The sequence below is a fragment of the Procambarus clarkii genome, chromosome 53, assembly GCF_040958095.1.
Source record: "Procambarus clarkii isolate CNS0578487 chromosome 53, FALCON_Pclarkii_2.0, whole genome shotgun sequence".
Lineage (NCBI taxonomy): Eukaryota > Metazoa > Arthropoda > Malacostraca > Decapoda > Cambaridae > Procambarus > Procambarus clarkii.
The window spans coordinates 5,206,081-5,227,651 of record NC_091202.1 but is presented as its reverse complement, the minus strand read 5'-3'; the positions used below and the strand labels follow the sequence as shown (position 1 = coordinate 5,227,651).

Genomic DNA, 21,571 nt, shown 5'->3' with positions numbered 1-21,571 from the left:
GGACACGTTTTGTACTGAACAAAGTGGCTAACTAAATTCAAATTTCAACGTATATTCATCGATAAATGGTGCGAAAGACTCGGTATATATATTTCAACACCATACATTGACGTAAAAGTTTGTATGTTGAAATTAAGTTTTAGGTCTGAAATGTCTATGTAATACTAAGCTTTGGTTTTCTTTGTGATGTCTATATGACACCACAAAATAATATTTGTAATATAGCCACCAAGATGTTAGTAATGATGCTTTTATGCCACTTATCTATGGTTAGATAATTTTGTTATTTCACTACTATGATATTCGTAATTTAATTGTGTTACCCCTGTATTCAGACAAGTATTATCTGTATTCAGATATATATATATATATATATATATATATATATATATATATATATATATATATATATATATATATATATATATATATATATATATATGTATATATATAAGGCACAACTCTCCTAAACACGAGAGTGAAGTATAGAACTTTAGAACACTTTCCCACCAGGAGACTCGAACCCTAGCCAGCACAGAAGCCTTCCAGCAACTGGCATAACAGGTACGCCTTAACCCGCTCCACCACCCACTCAGACCCTTAAAAGAGATGGTAATTTCGGAGTATTTAAATACACCAAAGATCACCACCTCCCAAGAGCACTAGAGCAAGTGAGGGGTCATTTAGACGTTAATTTCATCAAGTCCCTGTTAATATGGGAAGACACAGTGTCTACGCTTAAGGCACAACTCTCCTAAACACGAGAGTGAAGTATAGAACTTTAGAACACTTTCCCACCAGGAGACTCGAACCCTAGCCAGCACAGAAGCCTTCCAGCAACTGGCATAACAGGTATGCCTTAACCCGCTCCACCACCCACTCAGACCCTTAAAAGAGATGGTAATTTCGGAGTATTTAAATACACCAAAGATCACCACCTCCCAAGAGCACTAGAGCAAGTGAGGGGTCATTTAGACGTTAATTTCATCAAGTCCCTGTTAATATGGGAAGACGCAGTGTCTATGCTTAAGGCACAACTCTCCTAAACACGAGAGTGAAGTATAGAACTTTAGAACACTTTCCCACCAGGAGACTCGAACCCTAGCCAGCACAGAAGCCTTCCAGCAACTGGCATAACAGGTACACCTTAACCCGCTCCACCACCCACTCAGACCCTTAAAAGAGATGGTAATTTCGGAGTATTTAAATACACCAAAGATCACCACCTCCCAAGAGCACTAGAGCAAGTGAGGGGTCATTTAGACGTTAATTTCATCAAGTCCCTGTTAATATGGGAAGACACAGTGTCTATGCTTAAGGCACAACTCTCCTAAACACGAGAGTGAAGTATAGAACTTTAGAACACTTTCCCACCAGGAGACTCGAACCCTAGCCAGCACAGAAGCCTTCCAGCAACTGGCATAACAGGTACGCCTTAACGCGCTCCACCACCCACTCAGACCCTTAAAAGAGATGCTAATTTCGGAGTATTTAAATACACCAAAGATCACCACCTCCCAAGAGCACTAGAGCAAGTGAGGGGTCATTTAGACGTTAATTTCATCAAGTCCCTGTTAATATGGGAAGACACAGTGTCTATGCTTAAGGCACAACTCTCCTAAACACGAGAGTGAAGTATAGAACTTTAGAACACTTTCCCACCAGGAGACTCGAACCCTAGCCAGCACAGAAGCCTTCCAGCAACTGGCATAACAGGTACGCCTTAACCCGCTCCACCACCCACTCAGACCCTTAAAAGAGATGGTAATTTCGGAGTATTTAAATACACCAAAGATCACCACCTCCCAAGAGCACTAGAGCAAGTGAGGGGTCATTTAGACGTTAATTTCATCAAGTCCCTGTTAATATGGGAAGACACAGTGTCTATGCTTAAGGCACAACTCTCCTAAACACGAGAGTGAAGTATAGAACTTTAGAACACTTTCCCACCAGGAGACTCGAACCCTAGCCAGCACAGAAGCCTTCCAGCAACTGGCATAACAGGTACGCCTTAACCCGCTCCACCACCCACTCAGACCCTTAAAAGAGATGGTAATTTCAGAGTATTTAAATACACCAAAGATCACCACCTCCCAAGAGCACTAGAGCAAGTGAGGGGTCATTTAGACGTTAATTTCATCAAGTCCCTGTTAATATGGGAAGACACAGTGTCTATGCTTAAGGCACAACTCTCCTAAACACGAGAGTGAAGTATAGAACTTTAGAACACTTTCCCACCAGGAGACTCGAACCCTAGCCAGCACAGAAGCCTTCCAGCAACTGGCATAACAGGTACGCCTTAACCCGCTCCACCACCCACTCAGACCCTTAAAAGAGATGGTAATTTCGGAGTATTTAAATACACCAAAGATCACCACCTCCGAAATTACCATCTCTTTTAAGGGCCTTCCAGCAACTGGCATAACAGGTACGCCTTAACCCGCTCCACCACCCACTCAGACCCTTAAAAGAGATGGTAATTTCGGAGTATTTAAATACACCAAAGATCACCACCTCCGAAATTACCATCTCTTTTAAGGGTCTGAGTGGGTGGTGGAGCGGGTTAAGGCGTACCTGTTATGCCAGTTGCTGGAAGGCTTCTGTGCTGGCTAGGGTTCGAGTCTCCTGGTGGGAAAGTGTTCTAAAGATGTATATATATATATATATATATATATATATATATATATATATATATATATATATATATATATATATATATATATATATATATATATATATATATATATTAGTATATTTTGGTAGCAGTCTTTCCTGTAGACATATATTATTAAATATGACCGAAAAAGTAAGATTAATAATTCTAACACGAATTTTCTCAATCTTTCGTACATTTCTTTTCACTGTTGGTGGTAATTCAAAAATCAATTCTCCAAAATTCATTTTTATTTCTAGTCTGACGCGACACTTGAGCGCGTTTCGTAAAACTTATTACATTTTCGAAGACTTTAGTTAACACATACACAACTGAATAGAACTTACACATCTCCGATTTTGTTTATATCTACATTTGAATGAGGTGGATGGGGTGAGGTGGTATTTAATAAGGTATTAATTTCATCAACACAAGACAGAACACGAAACAATGGGTATTGAATAGAAGTGATTGTAGAAAGCCTATTGGTCCATATTTCTTGATGCTTCTATATTGGAGCTGAGTCTTGAGGTGGGTAGAATATAGTTGTGCATTAATTGGCTGTTGATTGCTGGTGTTGACTTCTTGATGTGTAATGCCTCGCAAACGTCAAGCCGCCTGCTATCGCTGTATCTATCGATGATTTCTGTGTTGTTTACTAGGATTTCTCTGGCGATGGTTTGGTTGTGGGAAGAGATTATATGTTCCTAATGGAGCCCTGTTGCTTATGCATCGTTAAACGCCTAGAAAGAGATGTTGTACACTTGTACTTGTACTTGTTACTACACTTGTACTCACCTAGTTATGCTTGCGGGGGTTGAGCTCTGGCTCTTTGGTTCCGCCTCTCAATTGTCAATCAACTGGTGAACAGATTCCTGAGCCTACTCGGCTCTATCATAACTACATTTGAAACTGTATGGAGTCAGCCTCCACCACATTACTGCCTAATAAATTCCATCTGTTAACTACTCTGACACTGAAAATATTTTTTTAACGTCCCTGTGACTCATTTAGATACTCAGTTTCCACATGTGTCCTCTTGTTCGCATACCACCTGTGTTAAACAGTTTATCTTTATCTACTCTGTCAATTTCTCTGAGAATTTTATAGGATGTGATCATGTCTCCCCTTACTCTTCTGTCTCTAAGTGTCGTGAGGTGCTTTTCACGCAGTCTTTCCTGGTAACTCATGCCTCTTAGTTCTGGGACTAGCTTAGCGGCATACCTCTGAACTTTTTCCAGCTTCGTCTTGTGCTTGACAAGGTACGGGCTCCATGCTGGGGCCTCATAATCCAGGATTGGTCTTACAAATGTGGTATACAAGATTCTGAATGATTCCTTGCACAGGTTCCTGAAGGCAGTTCTGATCTTAACCAGCCTTGCCTGCGCCGCAGATGTTATTCTTTTTATGTGGGTTTCAGGAGATAAGTTTGGTGTGATATCAACTCCTACATCTTTCTCTCTGTCCGTTTCATGAAGTACTTCATCTCCCATTCGGTATCCTGTGTCTGGCCTCCTATTCCACTGTCTAGTTTCATTACCTTACATATACTCGGGTTGAACTTTAGTAGCCATTTGTTGGACCATTCATTCAGTTTGTCTAGGTCATCTTGTTGTCTCCTACTATCTTCCTCCGTGTTAATCCTCCTCATAATTTTTGCATCATCAACAAACAATGAGAGGAATGATTCTATTCCCTCTGGTAGATCATTTACACATATCAGAGACAGTACAGGTCCAAGGACTGAACCCTGTGGGACTCCAATGGTGAAGTCTCGCCAATCTGATGCCTCACCTTTAGGTATTCCTTTATCTATGCTACCTATGCTTACCTATGCTACTTAGGTATTCATTTATCTATGCTACCTATGCTTACCTATGCTACTTAGGTATTCATTTATCTATGCTACCTATGCTTACCTATGCTACTTAGGTATTCATTTATCTATGCTACCTATGCTTACCGATGCTACTTAGGTATTCCTTTATCCAGTGAAGTACCTTCCCTTTCACTCCTGCCTACATCTCCAACTTTTGTACTTGTGTTCCTGTGGAACACAGGAACTGGTACTGTGTTTACTACGACACTTGTGTTCCTGGTACTGTGTTTACTACGACACTTGTGTTCCTGGTACTGTGTTTACTACGACACTTGTGTTCCTGGTACTGTGTTTACTACGACACTTGTGTTCCTGGTACTGTGTTTACTACGACACTTGTGTTCCTGGTACTGTGTTTACTACGACACCTGTGTTCCTGGTACTGTGTTTACTACGACACTTGTGTTTGTGACGATGCACGAAAAACAGTGACATTGAGTAAATCTTCTAAATGATATCAAGTAATGTAATGTAGATCAGTGCAGCTCGTCCTCTGGAGTTGCCACAACGAACAGAAAATGGAGGATTAAAACAATGGAGCTTCACCTAACCTATGGACTCCTATTATTGAAAAAGGGAATGTTTGCGAGTCGCTATGAATTATACTACCCTTTTATTTGTCCGTTTGGGATTTTGACGTCAACGTTTGACAGGGAGGGTTGTTGGTTGTAAACCCATCGGCTTGCTGACTTGGCGTTAGCTTGAAATATTGTTTACATAAAGAACAACAGTTATTGTATAATTTACTGTTGTAAGTTTAGTGGCTAAGATGACCCATGAGTCAGAATGAGACTACATAAGAATGTGAAGGATATAAGGAATACTTGTATCACAAGGTTTATAACCGAGACTAAACGAGTTATATTTCAGTGGGACCTGGTGTGTGATCGACGACCTCTCTACTCTACCACTCAAGCAGCGAGCCAACTTGGCACCCTTTTTGGCAGTATCATCTATGGTTATATGCTTGATATGTAAGTTAACCAAGTTTTTGGTGTTGGGATTTACACCTGTCAACCTTTGGATTGTTCTTAAACCGTGCCACTAGCTAGCTCACTAACCCACCAGCAACTATACTTGAGTCTTGTATTCTTGGGCTAAAGTTAACTTTGCGTATGCAGTACATCCCAACAAGGTTTCTTGTGGAAGGAAATTAATTCGACTATGATTTAAAACCCATCTTTTAAGAGTATGCATTTAGATAGTATTACTAATTAATAGTAATTTGTTAAATTTGAATGCGAAAAGCTTTCAATGGTTCATGCAGTGCATGTTTGACATTTAATATTTTCTGGATAAGTAGCATTTTTTGCCCAACATTGTTGATAAAATTACTTTTTTTTTTTTACCTAAGTTCAGCATAATACTTTTACTGTGAGACTATCGCAGTTAACTCATCTTTGTGAAAAGGAATTTCTCAAATGATAAATAAGGTTCAGACACATTTATTTAAATACTAGCTGTACCCGCCACGCGTTGCTGTGGCTCAGTCTGGTTAAATGGAAAAGAAATGGAAGAGAGAGCGCACGTTTCTAATATGCTTAATTTTACAATGCTTTGTGGTATACAATATTTTTTGTTGGTCTATCGTCTGTGGAGATATAGAGATTCTCTGGTTTGCCGACCCTAGAACACGCAACATATAATTGTCCATGTGAGAAGCAATCCGTGTCTAGATCTAAACTGTACAATTCTAAAGATTGGCCCTGAGCTTTTTTGATGGTGATTGCAAACGCCAATCGAATTGGAAATTACAATCTCTTAAACTGAATTGGCATATCTGTTGGAATCATAGGAATGCGAGGAATAAGAACATCTTTACTTTTGAAAATTCTTGTCAAGATTGTTACTGCTGTGACGTTGCTGATTAATTTTTTACTGCATGCCGCGTGCCGTTGCAAAGTTTTGGCTGGTATATATTTCGCAACATGATAATTGGCAAGCCGATTTTCAATTGCCGTACAGGCGGTGGTATCCTTGGCAGATCGAGTGAATTAAAAAATCCTGTATGATAATTAATCGCTTCATCTGCTTCCTCAACAGTGTCGACGGACTTGTATGTGACTGCCTCGCCTTGATTGTTAGACTGAATAATATTGTTAAGTTCGTAGATGTCTTAGTTCTTGGCCGCAAGAATAGCTCGTTCACTCAGCCAATCGTGATTCTTATAATAGGTTTGAATAATGGGAAATACTTTTTCCAACAAATTATTTTTTTGACATCACTAAATTGTAGAAGTTATGAGGCAAGGAAATTCGTCCTGAGGGCACGAATTTCACATCAACCGGCACGTTTCCGTTCCCAATTTCCAGAAATTGATGTGAGAATATCTCAGCTGATGGATCGTTTTGCAACTGGACACGCATATTTGTAGTTAATTTTAATGTCTTTACGTGGCGCCACAAAGTACAGTATTTCAGGCAAGCATTTATTTCGTGCGCTGGTGTCGATCCAGGAATTACAGGTAATGTTTGCTTGAAATCTCCTGCAAGCAATATTAATGCGTTCCCAAATGGTCTGATGTTTCCATGCAAATCTTACAATGATCGGGGCGCCTGACAGCTGAGTGGACAGCGCTTCGGATTCGTAGTCCTGAGGTTCCGAGTTCGATCCCCATTGGAGATGGAGACTAACGGGCAAAAAGTTTCTTTCACCCTGATGCTCTGTTACCTAGCAGTAAATGGGTACCTGGGAGTTAGACAGCTGCTACGGGCTGCTTCCTGGGGGTGTGTAACAGAAAGGAAGCCTGGCAGAGAACCGGGCCGTGGGGATACTAAGCCCCGAAATCATCTCGAGATAACCTCAAGAATCGATCAAGAGCCTCGAGCTATCGTTTGTGGGCCATTGTGCATTCATCCCAAACAATATGTTTGCATTTCTGCAATACTTTTCCCTTGCCGGATGCTTTGGAAATGTTGCACGTGGGAGTTTCAATGAACTTGTAACGTACGTTTATGTTACGTTGTTGGGTAGATTAGATATACATTGTTAAGTGAGTTTTCATATTTATTTAGTAGTCTTGATTACAGTAGTCGGTTGGTGGCATTGTCGTAAACGTTCAGACGGAGCTTGGAGCAGAGCAGAGAGCTGAGTGAGGCCGGAGTCGCAGAGCTCTATGTTGGAGAGCGTGACGGCTGGATTGTGAGTATCTGAACTCGGGGAGCGAGAGCATGGCGGCTCGATTGGAAATTTCAAGTGTCTGAACTTGGAGAGCGAGAGCGTTGTAGCTCGAAGCGGTCGTAGTCTGCTGTCTGCTCTGTGTCGAAGCTGTAGCGTCTTGGGTTGAGTAGAACTGTACACGCCGAGTGCTACATTGTTGACTGTGGAAATTGTACTGTCCGCTATTCTGATTGATTGATTGATGTAGATTAAGCCACCTAAAAGGTGGCATGGGCATGAATAGCCCGTAAGTGGTGGCCCTTTTTGTAACGGGGGGGGGTGGAAGACTTATGTAGAAAATCAAAAACAAAGAGAGAGGAGGAGGGAAGAAAAGAAAGGGGATGGGTGGATAGAACATGGGTAGGGGTTGAGGCAGAAACTGAGGTAGAGAGAGAGGCGAGCGGGAATAGAAAACGGGAAGCGAACGGGAGAGGGGAGGCAGGAGGGAGAGAATGAAGGAGGAGGAGTAGAGTGATGTAGGAGGAATAAAAAGAAAGGGGAGAGTAGACTGATTTTATTCTACTCTATCGATGCTGTTATACTATACTGATATTCTAAGATGTTCTGATGTTTGCTGCCACCACCTGTCATTGAATCTAAATTCACTTCCACTTAAACAATGCGACAGGAACACTGCTTAATTTAGTTATCTCTCACGTGTTCATCAAGATATCTCTCTAGCCTTAACTCTTACTTGTGGGGACATTGATTCAAAAAGAGGACTGAACAAAAGTCAAGTTTGTTATTCTACACATAGATGTTTATTACCAAATTATTTCATTATTCCAAATTCCAGCAATTGATATTTAACACTGACATTCTATTATTTAACACAATATTGACCAAATTAAAAGGGGGGGGGGGGATCACCCACACCATACACGCCCACACCATACACGCCCACACCATACACGCCCACACCATACATGGCTAAATGGTTCAGCTCGTCACCACTAAGACACCCAATCAAGACAATGCATTACTGACACTCTTACCTCACAACTCAGACGGATACACCCTGAGGGTGCCTGGAGTGTCACCCGTCAGGGTGAGGAAGACTGGCTGGTCACCTTCTCTCTCTGTAAGGCGGTCGCTAACTCACTACCACCCATCTCTCTGGCCGAGCCAGGGTGGGTACTCTCGCAAGCCAGAACAGGGCTTCTTTGTTTAAAGTACTCAGCACAGGCCAGCCCACTCCTCCACTACCGCAGCCTCCTCACCAACACACACCCACACGCACACACACACACACACACATACACAAGTACAACTCACAATTATACTTCACAATTATACATGAAAGAGTGCAAAATACTTGCACTGTTACATATCCCCCTATCTCCCCCAAAATGAAGCTTTTTGTAGTGGGATCCAATCAAGATTGAATCACACTCGAAAACTTCATTTAGTGGAGACATAAAAATAAAAAAGTAAGAATAAACATATCAACAAGGTGCATAAAAAAATACAAGAAAATACATCCTAAGAAAAAAATAATTACAAAATCCTAGCTAAAATATTTCAGTACAAATTTTCACTGGGTCTATTCTTTTAAACAAATATTTTTTTTCAATACTTTTCAGCATACTAAAATGTCTTATAAAAGTATCTGAAGATGTGGCACTGGGAGACACGATTTGCAGGCAGGAATGAGGGTCGTAACAATGCTTCCCGATTCATCCGCTTCCGGATGCTGCTCCTTCAGGCGCCACAACAACGCTGTTAACCGGGGTCAGAGCCAAGAGCCTACTAGGTGCACTATACCGCTTACTCGGCAGCCCCCGTCACGTCAGGGTCAGCCCACGCCGAGCATCTACTGGCCAGCGTTTTTGGGGTCCTGGCGCGACCATTGGGGCGGCAATTTTCACTCCCAAACTACAGACCCGCGCTGCTCTTCCAGCGACGTCCTTCTGCCCACATCCCTCGACGGAGTCTTCGGTCTGTACTGTCACGCTGCCTCACACACGGCCACAAGATGGTGTGTCTGCCGGCAAGTGGCAGCCAATGAAGGCAACCGGGCTGGTCTAGACACAGCGTCCTTGCGTGTAGTGCTCCCAACACCAAGCACCAGACTAAGTGCCAAGTGTGAGCATCTTCTTGGGCCCCGCTAGTGACCAATGACCATCACTAGGGGCCGGGCGCCAACTGTCACACTCTGGTCGTATACGGTGGCCCATGCATCTTCTTCTTTCTTCCTTCTTCTTTCTTCTCTCTTCTTTCTTCTTCCTTCTCTCTTCTTTCTTCTTCCTTCATCCAGTGGGGTCGTCGACAGGACAACCTGGGGGTCCACTGGGGTCCAACGGGGTCGCCTAAAATTGGTAACCGGCAACATGGGGTCCAATGGGGTCGTCTTAAAAATAACAGACAACCAGAGTCCACCGTAGTCAGTTTGGGGTCCACTGGAGGTTGCCGTGCGATGATGACAGGCAACATGGGGTCCACTGGGGTCCGTTGTTGATGGACCGATGGTAATGGACCGGACTGGGGTCGTTGTTCTTCTTCCGCAACCAGTGGGGTCGTCGACAAGACAACCTGGGAACCGCTGGGGTCCTGATGGTAGTGGAACCTCATCATCTGGGGTCCAATTTTGGGTACCCCGGTGATATTGGGGTCTACTGAGGACAGCCTGAGAGGCTTATCCTCCATGAGTGCAGACTGGGGTCGTACTTGAGGCGTAACTGAAGGTGTCACTCTTGAAGCCTCTGTGTGGGGAACGACCCGAGGGTCGTCCCGGGGTCCGTCTGGACCTTGAGTGCCCCACCACTGGTCCACAGCTGGTCGGTGGACGTCTGCATGAGGGATGACCTTGAGAGAGAGTACTGCTCCGCCCTGGTGGTCGCGGAGGTTGTTGGTAGTCAACACTCTCGTCCTCCCCTGGGAGTCTTCAAACATAACTCCTCCACTCCAACCTGAGAAAAGAGTGTAAGAGCCACAGTATGCTGTCCAGGACCAGGTGTCAATAGTTAAATGTGCTAACACGAGCATAGTCTTCCCTAAGCCAAGTATAGTCGAGCGCTGGACTGACTGATCTTTAAAACCTAACATAATGAAAATTAACTCCACAAAAGCTACACCTCTAGCTTTGAACTTCTCCCACATTTAACAAAATACACAATAAATCCCTTACACTATGTAAAAGCTTAGCCTGACATTTAATTTCTAGGTTTCTAATGCTAGATACTTAATCTAGGGACTATTCTAATTCAATTTAAGATTAACTCTCGTGGTGATTAAAACTACGATTTTTCCTCGGTAAGCTACGCCTGCTAACTACGTCTGACCCGCCCTTGGGGAAAAACATCCAACACTAGCAGCCGTCCTCCCTAAGACACAATTCACGACCAGAATGTTTGAGGTCAGTCTCGCTGCCAACATGACCCCCTCTATGATGATAACTCAGCTACACTCTAGGTGACGGAGCACCGTCTGCGGCCTTATCGTTAAGATCTAGAACTCGAGGCAACTCCATGTACCTCAGAAATGTATCAGTAAGCGTCCTTCACTGACAATTTCCCAGACAACCTGCCGAACAGATTGCTGTACAACCTATAACTGGGTTGTACACCCCTGGAAGCTATGAAGAGAAACGAGAACTAATTTCTGTCCATAGATTTCAGAGCGAAGCGCATACCCCAAACTTTCTCTAGTTTCCCGTATGTCGCACTAATCATAACACTTAAAATACGTGTGGCTCCGAGCAACGAAATCGCGAGCCCGCTTAGTCCTACGCTTATTCCCTACAATTAATTATATACACTAGTACACACAGCAAGGTCAGTGTCACCAACACCGCCTCACTAGACTGCCTCATACACAAGCAGCCTCTTACAGAATGATAATCTCAAAATTACCACTAAGTTTAACAAAAAACTTATTATGATTCTTTAATTTCCATGAAAATTACTCTATATTTTAATGTATGGCACACGTGATGTTAACAAAATCGCCAAACTCGCGAATTAAAATGAAAATCGCCAATATAAAACTCGCCAAATTTAAATCTCGAAAATCGCCAATATTCAAGTCACTAAGTTTCTCTACTAGTAGCTGGTCCGAGCTCAAGACACGTGAGTCGAGGATAATTAATATCCCACCGCTGCCACCATTGTAACGGGGGGGGGGGGGTGGAAGACTTATGTAGAAAATCAAAAACAAAGAGAGAGGAGGAGGGAAGAAAAGAAAGGGGATGGGTGGATAGAACATGGGTAGGGGTTGAGGCAGAAACTGAGGTAGAGAGAGAGGCGAGCGGGAATAGAAAACGGGAAGCGAACGGGAGAGGGGAGGCAGGAGGGAGAGAATGAAGGAGGAGGAGTAGAGTGATGTAGGAGGAATAAAAAGAAAGGGGAGAGTAGACTGATTTTATTCTACTCTATCGATGATGTTATACTATACTGATATTCTAAGATGTTCTGATGTTTGCTGCCACCACCTATCATTGAATCTAAATTCACTTCCACTTAAACAATGCGACAGGAACACTGCTTAATCTCTCACGTGTTCATCAAGATATCTCTCTAGCCTTAACTCTTACTTGTGGGGACATTGATTCAAAAAGAGGACTGAACAAAAGTCAAGTTTGTTATTCAACACATAGATGTTTATTACCAAATTATTTCATTATTCCAAATTCCAGCAATTGATATTTAACACTGACATTCTATTATTTAACACAATATTGACCAAATTAAAAGGGGGGGGGGGGATCACCCACACCATACATGCCCACACCATACACGCCCACACCATACACGCCCACACCATACATGGCTAAATGGTTCAGCTCGTCACCACTAAGACACCCAATCAAGACAATGCATTACTGACACTCTTACCTCACAACTCAGACGGATACACCCTGAGGGTGCCTGGAGTGTCACCCGTCAGGGTGAGGAAGACTGGCTGGTCACCTTCTCTCTCTGTAAGGCGGTCGCTAACTCACTACCACCCATCTCTCTGGCCGAGCCAGGGTGGGTACTCTCGCAAGCCAGAACAGGGCTTCTTTGTTTAAAGTACTCAGCACAGGCCAGCCCACTCCTCCACTACCGCAGCCTCCTCACCAACACACACCCACACGCACACACACACACACACACACACACAAGTACAACTCACAATTATACTTCACAATTATACATGAAAGAGTGCAAAATACTTGCACTGTTACATTTTGAGCCATTACCAGTATCATTAGCTGATACTGGAGATCTGTGGAGGTGCGACTGCACCCTGATTGACGGGAGATGTCTCTCGTCTGCCGCTATTCTTCATATCGCTTGCTTATATGGTGACAACACCTCAGCTCCCTCCAACAAGATGAGAAGAGTATTACCTGTAATTGGGGAAAGGATTGTAGCTTCTGTAATTAGTGCTAATTAGTTATGCTATTAAGATAATGAGATAATGGAGAGAGTATAAGATTAACTCACTACAAACTGTATGTTCAATGGCAATTTCAAAGCCGAAGTAGCAGTTTTTCCACCTGGTAGCAATGTCACAGCTATTCCGGACGATATAAGAGCTACGGTTATGCCATTTTGGGATCCAAATGCTGCCAGAATCAATCTAATTAGGAAGGTTTTACCAGTTCCTCGAGCGCTTCTAAGAAGATTTCTCCAAGCCCGTTATTGACAGCTTGAATTTTTTGATTGTAAATGCCTTTTTGCTCAAGTGATAGCTTAGGAATATTTGATTGCACATACGACAACATATCACTCGTGCTGTAATTTTCTGCAGGATGCAATTCCCCATTGAAAGAAGCAGCAGCAAATCGATTCAGTGATGTTCCAATTGATTTAGAACTTTGTTCGCGATTTCTAATCACAAATCATCAATCATTATCATCGTTTCGTTGTAGATTTCTGCTGGGAAATCCATGTTCATATTTGAATTTTCCTTGCGTATTCGACGGATAATATCTTCAGCCATGTGCGATTTATATTTCTCCCATAACTTTGTTGGAGATAAAGGAGAGCCGGTGGTCAATATGATTGCAAACAATGCACGAATTTGATTTGAATGTGATGTGTTGGAGGCGTCATTAATGCATACATCCCAGTGTCGGTCGTTCTCCAATAAATTAAGAGTTTGACATGCACTACGGAAAGTGGCGTGTGTTACACTGATGACAAATGTCAGTTGCTGGAAAGACGTTGGACCGGGCATATTTACCAACAGCATGCGAAGAAAGAAGCATTCATCCTGATTGGGATGCACGGTGTACAGTCTGCCTATCATAGTTTATCGGAATATGCCAGGTTGTCCGTCGACTCGCTCTCCTCGTTTGCGTCGATCAAATTATTTTCTACTGACATTCCATGTGTAATACGTAGGCACTTCCGAATACAGCAATGTTTTCGCAAATGCGTCATTTTGACATAACGTGAAGAAAGCAGTTAACGTTGTAGCCGGTGGATTCATAGCTGTTGCATATTTGCAGCTGTGAAATAAACGTGTTGTCCATTTTCTTGTTTTCAAAACCAAAACAAAAAATACTAACGAAATATTTCAATTCAAACGCAGAACAATCGAAACAGCTCAATTTCACCACCAATTGCATTGAAAAATACGAAGAACAGTTAAAAAACGAAATGAAATCAATGAAAAAGAAACAAATAAGCTATATCTACGAAATGAACGGTATTGTAAACAACACAGCTCAATTTCAACGCAACGTCACACTAAATAATTATATCAAAATGAAAATAAATCAAAACCTATGAAAATTCAATTTATCAGTGCAATCAGAAATATTGAAATGGAATCGTAACATATTTTGTATATCGTGTGTTGCTCTTTTGTGCAGCAGATGGCGTTGTTAAAAAAAAAAAAACGCATGTTTTTACCTGTCAAAGGTGTGGCATCTAAATAGTAGGTATATAAAAACACACACGTATTCGACTGGAACGTTGTGTCAAAATTTCAAAGCAATCGGTGAAGACCTTTCAGAGATTACAGTATGTGTTGCTCCTATGTCCTAGAGATGGCGCTCTTTAAAAAAAAATACATGTTTTTTCCTGTCACAGGTGAGGCATGTATACAGTAGGTATACAAAAACACTTGCCTATTGGAATGCAATGTTGTGTCAAAATTTCAAAGCGGTCAATAAAGAGGTAAAGAGGTTTCGAAGATTTCCCTCACATGAAAAACACACGAAAAACACATCTTTTCAAAAAAGCACGTTTTCCCCGTCACTGACGTGACATCTGTATAGTTTGTATATAAAAACCTGCTCAGATACGAATGGAGCGTTTTGTGAAAATTTCAAGGCAATCGGTGAAGAACTTTCGGAGATCAGCGATTTTGAACAAACGAGCATTTTCATTTTTATTTATATAGATTTAATCAATTGCAACTGCTGATATTCGTCTGCGTCGCGTCCGCCAAGTCTGCTGACGTACACACACGACGTATCGTGACGCTTTAGCTATATGGCTCAGCGCTCGTGATGCTTCAGCCAGTAACTGGTGGTGCTTCAGCCACATGGCTCAGCGCTCGTGATGCTTCAGCCAGTAACAGGTGGTGCTTCAGCCATATGGCTCAGCGCTCGTGATGCTTCAGCCAGTAACTGGTGGTGCTTCAGCCACATGGCTCAGCGCTCGTGATGCTTCAGCCAGTAACTGGTGGTGCTTCAGCCACATGGCTCAGCGCTCGTGATGCTTCAGCAAGTAACAGGTGGTGCTTCAGCCATATGGCTCAGCGCTCGTGATGCTTCAGCCAGTAACAGATGGTGCTTCAGCCATATGGCTCAGCGCTCGTGATGCTTCAGCCGGTAACTGGTGGTGCTTCAGCCACATGGCTCAGCGCTCGTGATGCTTCAGCCAGTAACTGGTGGTGCTTCAGCCACATGGCTCAGCGCTCGTGACGCTTCAGCAAGTAACAGGTGGTACTTCAGCCATATGGCTCAGCGCTCGTGATGCTTCAGCTAGTAACTGGTGGTGTTTGTTGGCTTCAGCCACATGGCTCAAAGCTTGTTGATACCTTCGCTAATGGCCGATTTTCTGCTTTCATTAAATAGATTCCTGAGATTGTGAACAAAAGATGAATAAACTAATAAAAGTCACAAACAAAATTAATGGGAGTAAAATAATTTTACACTGTCTTGTAGATTACTGTATCACGACCCCATTCTCCAGAAATTATAGTACGTATAAATACTGTGGATGGAATATCCAAAATATAAACTATTGTTCTCAGAAAATGTCCACACTTTGTAAAATTGCAACTCTAAATGACATAATTAAAACTGAAACAGCCTAACCTATCCTAGGCCTATATAAGCAATACCAGGCTAACCACAATCTTAGGCCTAGTTTAGTACACATAAGTACATAACTAGAAAAAGTTAGGCTTAGTTGTTGCCAAATTTATCGTATCTTCTACAAAATAAATGTTACAAAACGTGGATTTTGTGTGTGCGAGCAACAGCTAATATCTTGTACTACTACAAAATATTGTACTCTATTTATAGAGGCTATAAATACTATCATTTTTGGAGGACAGGTTGTCAAGGATCTATACAGTGATACAAATTATTCAAAAAACGTTTACAGTGGAGATCAAATAGCAGCAGATCAAAGTCCATTCAAGGCTGTTTGTTTTGTTGGATTGCGATAGACAATCTATCACAACTACTTTAACTTACAAGATTCAAATTTACAGGATACATAACTTACAGGATACATAACTTACAGAATACATAACTTACAGAATACATAACTTGTACAATACATAACTTACAAGATACATAACTTACAGAATACATAACTTAAAAAATACATAAATTACAGAATACAACTTGCAGAATACATAACTTACAGAATACATAACTTACAAGATACATAACTTGCAGGATACATAATTTATAGGAAACATTACAAGCAGGAATTTAATTTACAAGGAGCATTACCTACAAGATACTTAACTTACAGGAATATAACTTAAAGGAACGTAACTTAAATGATATATAACTTACAGGAACATAATTTAAAGGATCTTGAGATTATCTTGAGATGATTTCGGGGCTTAGCGTCCCCGCAGCCCGATCCTTGACCAGGACTCCTTTTTGTTACACACCCCCAGGAAGCAGCCCGTAGCAGCTGTCTAACTCCCAGGTACCTTTTTACTGCTAGGTAACAGGGGCATTAGGATGAAAGAAACTCTGCCCATTTGTTTCTGCCTCCACAGGGGATCGAACCCGGAACCTCAGGACTACGAATACGAAGCGCTGTCCACTCAGCTGTCAGACCCCCAAATATAAGTAAATATAATTAAAAGGCACCTGATACATAGCTTAGAGAGAATATAACTTAGAGGAACATAACTTATAAGAACATAATTTAAAGGATATATAACTTACAGAGAACATAACTTGGAGGAAGATAACTTTCAGGAATATAAGTTGCAGGAACAAACTTATAGGAACATCCTTATATAGAATATAACTTACACGATACATAGCTAACAGGGACATAATTTAAAGGACACATAACTTACAGGAACATAACTTACAGGGAACATAACTTACAGGGAAACATAACTTACAGAGAATATAACTTACATGGAACATAACTTACAAGGAACATAACCTAGATGGAACATAACTTACAGGTAACATAACTTACAGGTAACATAACATACAGGGAACATAACACTTAAGAGGAACATAACTTACAAGGAACATAAGTTAGATGGAACATAACTTAACCAGACATAACTTATGTTACACGACGGGAGAGGGGGGGGGGGGGGGTATCGTCGTGTCGGTGCCTGAGACGAGGAGCACCACGACCACCTCCGCGAGTCTTTGCTCCCACACACTCGGGTGCCACTGATCGCCTGGGAGCCCTCCAGTCGTTCCACAGGTGGATTCACTGCTTGCGATCCAGCCTTGTACCCCGCAGAAGAGTGAAGGAAAACTCAGTACTGACCTCAAGTCGTTGCTTCAGCTGCTACAGCACTTCCTCAGAGTCTTGCCCGCCGTAACAGAGTGTCACAGGTCATCTGTCACACACCTGTGTCACTCAACTATTTAGGTCGCCAGCTAGGTTTGAACTGTACATCCCAGAAATGTAGCTCAGTGGTTATACTTAGTGTCACCAGACAGTGGTACGTTTCCAACGAATACAGTGTTATGCAGTGTCACCAGTCAACAGAATATTTCCAATAATAATAATAATAGTGTGGTGCATATATAGTATCACTTATATAATGCTCGAAGAGATGGATGGCGCACTTAAACTCAGCAGTAGAATGATATGTAGTTTACTGAATTAGAATATACATCACACATATAAGAAAATAAGCATATGGATATATATAAGTAAATGAATTGGTTAACGTTGGCAGCACTCCTCTCGCCGCGTCTGGCAACTCGGACAGCTGGGCAAATTGAAAGGGATCCTCGGTCCCTCATTGGCTCTTGGGTGGCTTAATCTTTATCAATCAATCACCCTCATTGGGTGGGGGGGGGGGTAGTGGCAGCTCCGTCCATACACTCTGCCACACTCATCCCATTCTGTCTTCCTCGTGCAGTATGTAATATATGAGCTGACCTACAGCCGATCCTAATATGAAACACAATAATGGTAATATATATGTATGCTGGGCCTATCTAGCCTAGTTACCAAGGGACAATGGGAGGGAAATAATGATCTATCTTAACAATCCTGTTCACCGGGGCCTGGTCTCCGATGTTTACAGAGGTACACGGTTCCTAGGTCATCCCTCGACGTTCTGGTCGCGTGTCACAGGTCCTCGGGCATCGTGGAGTAACTCGTCATCGCCGTTTCTATTCCTAGATTTCAATTCTTTCAAACTGGTCTAACCAGTGGTCACTGAACACTTCGCTTTCCTCGCACGTTCTTTCACCGAGACAACTTCTAATGGATCCAGACGCTATGTTTCCCTTCTGGACCTCCAGTAGATGTGGCCCGGTCACGGCAGCTCGCACGTCTTGCTGGAGCGTGACCTGCGGGGCTTCACACTGCCCTTCTAGCGTCGCCGCTCACCTCCGTCGAAGACTCCCAGTATTGAGCTCTTGGCACTCTTTCGCCCACTGAACGCTATTTCTTCGTGCTCGTCGAGGGTACACTAGTCTTCTTTAACGTTCGTCGACTGCTTTACCCTGGAAACACAAACCGAAACTGTCTTTTTTTCAGCTTGTTACAACTTGTAATAAAGTTGTTATATCTTGGCTTAACGTGTTTATGACGTATTAGAACGTTGTTACAACTTGCTATATTGGTTGTTATAACTGGTTAGGAGGTGTTAAAACTTGTTCCAACGTTGTACCAACGTCGTAGTTTCGGTGTGTGTTTGGCGGGTAGGCGGCTCAGTTCACTGGGTAGGGCTTCAAAAAGCACCGATCTCAAGAGTTCACTGATGCACTTCCGCTCGTGTCCAAGGTCCGTGAATCTCTGAGCCTCAGCGCCTCCGCCAGCGCAGAGCCAGGCCTCCCGGGGTGGGCTCTGATGGGTCACTCATGTCACGTGACCTCCGCTAGCCCGCTAGTGCCCTCACAAAAATGGCGCACTATTGGCAGGGGCGTCGCCATTTTGTATGTATGAGGGGCGTAAACCTCCCTTACCTGTAAAACTTTGAAATTGCAATTTCTCCACAAATACTCCTTCCAGCTGCTTCCAATAATAAACGATTCCCTGCATCTCAGGGAACCTGCAAGGTATGCAGATATGACTCTTAACGCTGGAACTGAGGAGACATACGAGAGGGCACCGTAACACTTACAATAACATAACTTACAGGAAACATAGCCTACAGGAACATAACTTACAGGTAACATAACTTACAGGAACTTAACTTATAGCTAACATAACTTACAGGAACATAACTTATATCTAACATAACTTACAAGAACATAACTTACAGGAACATAACTTACAGGTAACATAACTTATTGGTAACATAACAAATGAAACATAATTTACAGGAACATAACTTACAGGCAACATAACTTACAGATAACATAACTTACTGATAACATAACTTACAGGGAACATAACTTACAGGAACATAACATACATGTAACATAACTTACAGGTAACATAACTCACAGGAACATAACTTGCATGTAACATAACTTACAGGAACATAACTTACAGGTAACATAATTTACAGGGAACATAACCTACAGGTAACATAACGTACAGGGAACATAACTTACAGAAATGTAACCTGCAGGTAACATAACCTACAGGTAACATAACCTACAGGTAACGTAACTTACAGAAACTTAACTTACATGATATGTAACTTGGTGAACATTTATAAACAGGGTTCGTCGCTTACACGATACACAACGTCCAAAAGATATTAAGTGTTATATCAGGTTAACAACGCTGTTTACATTGCTTAACCCGATATATTTAGTTCAGTAATGTGTTTTCGTTTTATGCAACCTGCAGACAAATGCAATAAATTAATTATAAATTTTCCCTTTTATAATTTCTCAGCCCATCCTTCAATAATGATTGTACTTATAGCAAGTATATTTGAACAGACTTTCACAAATGAACTGTTTCAACCAACAATGTTCACATTTTGTTCTACTGATGTCTCCGTTTTCTTGCTCTAACACTGCCGGGTAAGATATTTAAGACAATTTTGTTGGATTGCCTGAAAATATCAACCACCAAGTACTGAGAAACATTATGCGAGATTCAGGATCATTAATTATTTTGATAGATTATTTGTATTTTAAATTTGTTTTAAAAACTTATCTGTCTGTACATATATAATTACTAAAATATATTTGTAGTGTTGCAGTAAAGATATTGTAAGTGTTGTTCCTTTCATCGCATTATTGTTGTTTCCATTATTTAACCATTAATATTTTATAATTTATAAATATATCGTAAATACAGCAGCATAGTACAAGTTAATAATAAATTGAATAGCCTAATAGAAGTAAGTCATACATATATATACCATATCCTAATACAAGTAAATCATCAATTCAAAAGCCTATTATGTTTTACAAATCTGCAGGATCGGTCGAAGGAAAAGTGTGCTTACCAGTGCTGTCCTCTCCTTAATTGTAAGCTTCATCACCGTGGCTTCGCCGAATGTGGAGACGTACATCTTTATGAGAGCACTATTACAGGTTGTTGATTTTGGCTGCTACACGGGTTGCCTGCTTGTCAGTAAGTATCAAAAATACTTCCTGCATCAATATAGTCGAGGGCACATTCTAACCCGTTACATGTATATATAAGACAAAGTATAGTATGTACTAAACTTGACCAAGCAATGCAATGAGGAACATTGACGTTAGGATGTAAATGGTAGCCTCATTCTTTATTCATTAAAACATGGTTTAAGTACATAGTTTTGCTTTGGTTAGGCTTAGTTAGGTCCTATGGTTGGTGATTGTATATAGTTATGCATAAGTTGGATTGTAGTATTTTACACTTTGTAAAAATTAAAACCATTAATACGTACAATATTATACGTTTTCAAGTACATAAACACCTGACATTCTATCTAAAGTTCATCTAATTGCCAAATCCATTGTCTCAAGTGTGACACAAATTGTGTCCCACTTGACGAAATACTTATGTTATGAAATACTATAGTTATGACGGGATGCAAACATACTGATTTTTTGCAATAATATCGATTTGTATGTATAGCTATAGATTAAGGCACATACCTCACCTAAAGTAGCATTATGCATTATGACATTTGAATGAACTGAATCTAATGTTACATTAGATTCAATATAACAATATATGTTGTTATATTGTTACCAAAGGTAACAATATAACAGGTATTGTTACCAAAGGTAACACTACCTGAACTTAGTTGAATGAGTTGATTGAATGCAATGTCATCATATACAGGATGCAAGTATTTTTACTGCCTCA

At 41.5% G+C, this 21,571-nt stretch overlaps 1 protein-coding gene across 1 annotated transcript in view; it reads left to right on the top strand.

Moving 5' to 3' along the window:
* Window positions 1-21,571, top strand: part of LOC123752042 (organic cation transporter-like protein) — a 137,816-nt gene that overhangs the window by 22,860 nt on the left and 93,385 nt on the right. Inside the window, exons 4-5 of the mRNA XM_069304662.1 lie at window positions 5,403-5,506; window positions 20,694-20,848. Coding sequence (XP_069160763.1) covers window positions 5,403-5,506; window positions 20,694-20,848 — 259 coding nt within the window. The remainder of the gene's footprint in view (window positions 1-5,402; window positions 5,507-20,693; window positions 20,849-21,571) is intronic.